Source organism: Falco biarmicus, chromosome 3 (genome assembly GCF_023638135.1).
Source record: "Falco biarmicus isolate bFalBia1 chromosome 3, bFalBia1.pri, whole genome shotgun sequence".
In the NCBI taxonomy this organism is placed as follows: domain Eukaryota; kingdom Metazoa; phylum Chordata; class Aves; order Falconiformes; family Falconidae; genus Falco; species Falco biarmicus.
Window position 1 is genome coordinate 109958865 of NC_079290.1, and position 6906 is coordinate 109965770.

A 6906-nucleotide genomic window follows, 5' to 3' on the forward strand; every position below is an offset into this window, starting at 1 on the left:
CCCCCCACCCCGCCTTCCCTGTGCTGTTGGGGCCCACAGCTTCGCTGTGGGGCAGGGAGAAGGGGGGTTTAAGCCGGAGAGAAGGGGAGGACAGGCCCCCCCAGCTCCTCGCTGAACCCCGGCAGCGTTAATCCTGCAGCAGGGCACGTTCATGGTCTTCAACCATGAATCATCCGTCCTGATGCCCTGGCCGTGTTTATCCCTGGATCCAGGAGCTCTTCCCAGTCTAGACAAGGAATAAACAGCCCCAGGGCCAGGCTGCAGCGTCACCCACCTTCCCCATCAACCCTCCCTCGCCTTTGGGGATTAAAGGGGGGGAGTTGGGGGGATATTTGGGGTGGCGTGGCCATCGTGGGGCAGTTTAAGGGAATATTGGGGGTGGGGTGGCTATCAGGGGGGATTTTAGGGGGATATTGGGGATGGAGCAGCGATTGGGGATACAGGGGATGTGGTGGCTATTGGGATACTGGGGATGGGGCAGCAATTGGGGGAGTTTGGGGGGATATCAGGGATGGGGCAGCAATTAGGGGGGATATCGGGGATGGGGTAGCCATCCGGGTGGGGGAGTTTGGGGGGGTTCCCCCCCCCAGGAATCACTGAGGTGGTGACCAAGGGGTCACTGCAGCCCTAAAAATAGGAATCGGGAGGGGGAGGATGGGGGGGGACGGACAACACGGACAGTGACACCCCCCCCCTGCAGCTCTTAGGCCTGGGGCGCTCTAATTCCAAAGCATTTCTGTAACCATGAGAGGGGAGAGGAGAAGGAGACCCCCGCAACCCCCACCCCCACCCCCCCGCCGCACATGCAGTGAGTTAACCGGTCCCCATAGCTCCCCCCGGGGTGCATCCAGCTGGCTGGGGGGAAGGGGGGGTTGTCTCCTCGTGCCCCCCCCCCCCCCCCCCCCAACCCACCTTCCTCAGCTTTTATTTCAATTTTAGCGCGTCCTGGCTGTTTCCGCAGAAACTGCCCTTTTTTCCCTGTTTGCGCCGGGGCTTCGCCAAGTCACGTGAGACGAGACGAGGCCGCCTGAGATTTGGCTGCGGGTGTGTGGCGGGGGGGGGGGGCACACGAGATGCACCCCCAGCCCTGACCTTTGCCCCATATCCCTTCCCTACATTGGGGGTTGAGCGGGGGGGGGGGTTTGCAAGAGGCGGCGCTCGTGTCTGTCCCCCCCCCCCTATTTTTTCCCTGCGGGGGGGGGAAGGTGGAGCCTGGGGCCATCCCTGCAGGCAGGTGCCGCATGGCGGGCGCTGGGGCCCTCGCACCCTTCCCCGGGCCCCCCCCCGCCTCCCTGCATGAATTCCCTTATCCCCCCCAAAACAGACCCCGCGTGGCAGGAGGGGGGTCCCCAGCCGGGGGGGTCCCCCCCGCCACCGACCTGGTGCTGGGGGCCGCGGCCGGTTGCTTGGCCTGCGTCCTCACCAACCCGCTGGAGGTGGTCAAGACGCGGCTGCAGCTGCAGGGCGAGCTGCAGCCCCCCGGCACCTACCCCCGGCCCTACCGGGGGGTGCTGCAGGCGGTGGGGGCCGTGTGCCGGGCTGACGGGCTGCGGGGGCTGCAGAAGGGCCTGGCGGCTGGCCTGCTCTACCAGGGGCTGATGAACGGCGTGCGGTTTTATTGCTATTCCCACGCCGAGGACGCCGGCTGGACCGGGTATCCCGGGGGTACCGTGGCCGCCGGGGCCGTGGCTGGGGCGGTGGGAGCCGTCGTGGGCAGCCCCGCGTACCTGGTGAGTGCTGCTCTGCCCTGGAGCCCTTCTGGGGGGGGGGGGGGGGGGGCGCGGAGGAAGGGCGGGGGGGCATTTCGGGGATCCCCTCCTCCCCTCAAAAGATTTGGCCGCCGTGGAGCTGGCTGCATCCTATAAACACTGGCTCGGTGCATCCCTTCTCCCTCTGCTTTGCTTCACCCCCAAAAATGTGGGGCTGCTGTGTGCATGCTCCCCTCCCCCCACTCCCACAAATCCCACCCCCCCTACTCCCAAAATCCCCCCCTCCTGGGAACCTGAGCTCCCTCATAAGGAAATGAGAGGGTGTCCCCCCTTTTTAGCATCTCTCCTGGTTTTGGGGTTGCAGAGCTCAAAGGGGAGCGTTTGCAGGGTCCCTTTGTCCCGGGGTGGGAGGGGTGAAAAAAAAAACTGGGTTCAAAGCCTGGGGGTGCTGCTTGGTGACACATCTGGGCACCCCACATCTGCCAGAGGGGCTTAAAGCACCCCAAAAGCTGCTAAGGACAGAGGAGGGGGAACCACAGCCTGTCCCAGCGTGGGGGCTTGGGGGCATCTCGTCACCCGGTGCTGTCCCCCCCCCCAGGTCAAGACTCACCTCCAGGCCCAGACGCTGTCGGCCGTGGCCGTGGGCCACCAGCACAACCACGAGGTGAGCGGGGATAGGGTGGGGGGACACACAAGGTGCCAAGGTGGCACCTTGGCTGTGCCGGGACCTGGTGGGGACAACGCTGTTTTGGCCACTGGGTAGTTAAAGCTGCGGTTTGGCAGCTTGGCCCCACAGAGATGCTATAAATAACGGTGTGAGGACAGAGAGCCGTGACACCAGGGCTGGGCACCCCTCGGGACCGTTGTCACCCAGCCAGAGCCACGGTGGCTTCGTGCCACCGACAGAATGGGGTTTTGCACGCTGGGGTGGGAAATGTTCCCAGGGTGGGATGTCCCATTCCCATTTTTCCTGCCTTTCCTCTCTTCCCCAGAGCATCTCCGACGCGTTTGAGAGCATCTACAAGCAGCACGGGGTGGCGGGGCTGTGGCGGGGGGTGACGGGCGCCGTGCCCCGCGTGGCGGTGGGCTCGGCCGCGCAGCTCGCCACCTTCACCTCCGCCAAGGACTGGGTCTGCGAGCGCCAGGTGAGGGGCAACACGTGCCAGGTCGGGCTGCCACCGGCCCCCCGCTCCCTTTTTTTGATGGTGGGGGGAGAAGAGCTGACGGCCAATCCTTCCCGCAGTGGTTCGGGGAGGGCAGCTGGGCGACGGTGCTGGCGGGGGGCATGGTGAGCGGCGTGGCCGTGGCGGTGACGATGACGCCTTTCGACGTGATCAGCACCCGTCTCTACAACCAGCCGGTGGATGCCGACGGCACGGTAAGGCCACTGGGGAAACGGGGGGAACGGGACACGGCTTTTCCCAGGATTGCGTCTGGCAGGGGTGCGCAGCCTGCTCCTCTCTCCCCAGGGCAAGCTCTACCGGGGTTTTTTGGATTGCATCCTGAAAATCTCCAGCAAAGAGGGGCTGCTGGGCTTGTACAAGGGCATCGGCGCCGTCTACCTCCGCCTCGGCCCCCACACCGTCCTCAGCCTCTTCTTTTGGGACGAGCTCAGGAAGATGGTGCAGCACCAGCAGCCCCCAGGGCCGTAGGACAGGCTCTCAGCCCCACCACAGCCATTAATAAAGGGGTTTTTCTATTTTTGGCGTCATTTCGGGGTCTTTGCGGTGGTGCAAATGGGGAGGGGGTTACGCCCTGAAAAGTCAGGACCTGAAACGCTGCAATGCGTTGGGCTGGGTAAGGGCGATGCTGGGGGCGGGGGGATTGAAGATGCTGGTGGTCCCTAAGCCCCACCATGTGCATCCCATCACCGCATCCCTTCTCCCCACCCTCATTTTCCCTTCCATGGGGCAGCTGGAGCTCAGCTCCTCCAGCCAGGGCTCCAGCTGCCCCCACTTGCCCCAGTAATGATTTACTAGCCGGAGGGGCCGCTCCCAGCCTCCGCCCGGTGGACCTTGGAGCCCAGGCTGGTTGCGCCGTGGCTCCTCTCCACTGAAAATGTTTTCTCTGGGGTCCTGGCTGCCGCCATTGCCTGGGCTGGCGTGGGGCTGGGCGCTGCTGGATGCGCTCCTGCAAGGTGAGAGCCCCCCAGGGTGGCATGGGGGCAGCTTGGGGACAGCCCAAGGGACACCGGTGACCCGCTGCTGCCTTTTCCCTGTAGGGCTGGTGGGTGCCTGCGCTGTGTCGATGCTCTGCAGCCTCCTGAAGGTTTATCTTTACATCCAGTGCCTGAAGTAAGCACCGGCCCTTCTTCCCCCGTGGGATTTGTTCCAGGGAGCTGCTCTTGGGATCTGCTTTTGGGATCCACTCTTGGGGGGGCCGCAGCCCTCGGTACCCATGGGTGCTGGTGGTGGCCTGAGCAGGGCCAGGGGTTGCACCCTCCTTCCCCGGCTGCAAAGCACAAGGGGGGGTCTCCGAGGCTGGCGCCCCGTTTTTGGGGTGGGGGCGGAGGGAGGGGACGTGGTGCCGGCTCAGCGTCCCCCCTGCTGTCCCCAGCCACCCCGAGAGGCAGGCGCAGAAGGAGGCGATCCAGGCGCAGCGGCAGGTGCTGGAGCCGCTACACGTGGTGGTGCTGACGGCCGTGCTGGCACTGGTGGGCTCCCGCGTGGCCGCGCTGGTGGTGCTGGAGTTCTCCCTGCGCGCCATTTCCACTGTCCTCTCCCTCGGCAAGGTGAGGCAGGACTGGGGAAACTGAGGCACGGCAGGGCAGTGGCATGGCGGGAGCCGTGAAACCGTGCATCCCTTGCAGCTTTGCAAGGCAGTTGCTTTGTGACCGTGCGTCCTCTTGCAGATCTGCAACAGCCATGGGGGATTTGGGGGCTGCAGCGCGGAGGAGAGCACGCATCGCTTTGCAGCCACATGTCCCCTTGCGACACCTGTGAGGACAGGGGCTGTGATGTGGGGGATGCATCCCCTTGCTGCTCCCCCTCCGGGGAGGACTGGGGTGGCTGGCATGGAGAAAACCATGCGTCGCTTTGCATGCTTGCGTGCCTTTGCAACTGTGCGGCCCGTTGCAGGGTGCAGCATGGAGGAGGCCATGTATTGCTTTGTAGCCGTGCATCCCCTTGCTGCATGCAAAACCTGTGGGGTTTGGGGGGCTGCATCAGGGAGAAAACCATTCGTTGCTTTGCAGCCACGCATCCCCTTGCTGCTTTGCAGCCTCTGCAGCAGCTGACGGTGCCGTCCTGCTCTCACAGGGCGCCCACAGCAGCCAGCTCTACCTGCTGTGCCAGTACTCGCTGGGCTGTGGGGTGTCCTGTGGCCTCAGCTTCTTGCTGGAAGGGGCTCCCCACAGGACCTGCAACCTGGCGCTGGCGGCGGGGCTGGCGGGGCTGCTGGCTGCCTACACCCGGCGCCTGGCTCGTCACGTCTGCACCCTCTACGAGCTGCACAGCCGAGCACGTTACTGCGGCATCTGCATCCTCCTCCTCACTGCCGGGCACGGCATCCCCAGGCTGCTCCGCAATGCTTTGGCCATCACCTTTGCCGTGGCTGATCTGGCTGCCGTGACGCTCATCAACCGGGACTTCCTCTCCACGGCGGAGGCCGTCCGCTTCTGGACACCGCTCACCATCTGCTACACGCTGCTGGTCACCTACATGCAAGGTGAGAAGGGGACCGAACCCCCAGTTACGGGGGTTTTTTTGAGGCTGAGGAGGGTATGTCCCAGTATGGGGCATCCTGGGTGGGTATAGGGGTATATGGGGCATCCTGGGGTGTATGGAACCGTATGGGAAGTCCTGGGGATATATGGGGGTACAGTGGGCCACATGGGGCTGTGTATGGGGCCGTATGGAGGCATCCTGGGGCCGTATAGGGAGTGTACGGGGCATCCTGGGGTGTATGGAAATGTATGGGACATCCTGGGGGTATGTGTGTGGGGGTACAGTGGGCCACCTGGGGCTGTATGGAGTGTATATGGTGCATCCTGGGGGTGCGTGGGGCAGCACGGCGCACTCTGGGGCTGTGTAGGGGCAGTCCGGCACATCCTAGGGCTGTATAGGGCACCCTGGGCTAGATGCGAAGCCGCCCCATAGCATCCCCGACGTGCACGGTGCCCCCCGGTCGTGGGGCTGGGGAGGAGACGGGGTCACCCCTGCGGTGGCCACCCCGATGCCTCGTCCTTGCAGAGGAGCAGCGACAGAGCTCCGGCGGGCGGCCGGTGTACCAGACGGTGCTGGTACGGATGGGCGGCCTCTTCATCCTCCTCCTCACCGTCGGCCGTTGGAGCGACGTCCTCCACGTCTTCATCTCACTGCTGGGAGAGCTGTGGTGCCTGCTCCGAGCCGGTGTCTTGCTGGAGGCATGCTGGCAGCAGGTGAGATGGGGTCACCTCCCCACCATGGCTGGGGTGAGGGGCTGGCCGCAGCCCTGAGGCCATGGTGAGGGGCCTTTCTGCTTCACTTCTTCCATCTCCTGTAGGATTTCGCCCAGTGGTCTCAGCTGGATAGGCGGTCAGGATCAAGATCGGAGGAAGCATCTTGATAAACTGTGGGGTGTAACCAGGCATCAGAAACTCAGGGTGGATTTGCCCAGGTCCCCGAAACATGGGCACCCCCCACATCCTCCCCGCTGCAGATCCCCCATGGGGACAAAGGCAAAAGGGCTCCCAGAAGGTGCTCGACCCCATCCCACGGTGTGGGGGAGGCCGGGGGGAGGCTTACATGGCCCCTGGGTTTTGGGAGGACCCAGTGAGGTTGGGGTGCTGCTGAGGGTTTGCTCCCTGGTCCCACCGGAGATGTGGGGTGCTGATGGATGTCCCCATCCTCAGAGGCTGCAGGGCCATGCTGTCGTAGTGCAGGGGCCTCCAGGGGCTTATAAATCTCAGAAAATAAAGGTGTTTTCCAGCAAAATTCATGGACAGAGTGAGCTGGGGTCCCATGATGCTTGAGAGGGGCTCTGGGCAGCTATGGTGCAGCTTTGTGGAGGAGGTGGGTGGTGCGGTTCCTCCCCAGGAGGGGAAACTGAGGCACAGAGGGGGTGACCTCTGTCCTGACAGACCCTCTGGGCCTGAGAGGTGCCCCCGTGCCTCGGTTTCCCCACCTGGCTGCAGCTGGCCGTGCCATGCCATGGGGCAACAGGCCCTGTGCAGGTGGGGTGCGATCTGGGGAGAGGGAGGCTCCGGAGGTGGCTGCTT

At 64.3% G+C, this 6906-nt stretch overlaps 2 protein-coding genes across 3 annotated transcripts; both read left to right on the forward strand.

Moving 5' to 3' along the window:
• Positions 1-1135: 1135 nt before the first annotated feature.
• On the forward strand, positions 1136-3585 carry SLC25A34 (solute carrier family 25 member 34). 2 transcript variants are annotated; one of them, XM_056333192.1, is made up of 5 exons: positions 1136-1730; positions 2308-2373; positions 2702-2854; positions 2953-3087; positions 3160-3585. In XM_056333192.1, the coding sequence occupies exons 1-5, from the start codon at positions 1242-1244 to the stop codon at positions 3466-3468; spliced, it is 1152 nt and encodes a 383-aa protein (XP_056189167.1). In that variant the 5' UTR covers positions 1136-1241; the 3' UTR covers positions 3469-3585. The 2 variants fall into 2 exon arrangements, with proteins under 2 accessions (XP_056189167.1, XP_056189168.1); XM_056333193.1 differs by having other exon boundaries at positions 1146-1730; positions 3179-3408.
• Positions 3585-6632, forward strand: TMEM82 (transmembrane protein 82). Its single transcript, XM_056333191.1, has 6 exons — positions 3585-3846; positions 3931-4003; positions 4266-4440; positions 4967-5375; positions 5900-6087; positions 6192-6632. Exons 1-6 carry the CDS (start codon positions 3768-3770, stop codon positions 6252-6254), a joined length of 987 nt encoding a protein of 328 aa, XP_056189166.1. The 5' UTR covers positions 3585-3767; the 3' UTR covers positions 6255-6632.
• Positions 6633-6906: the final 274 nt, after the last annotated feature.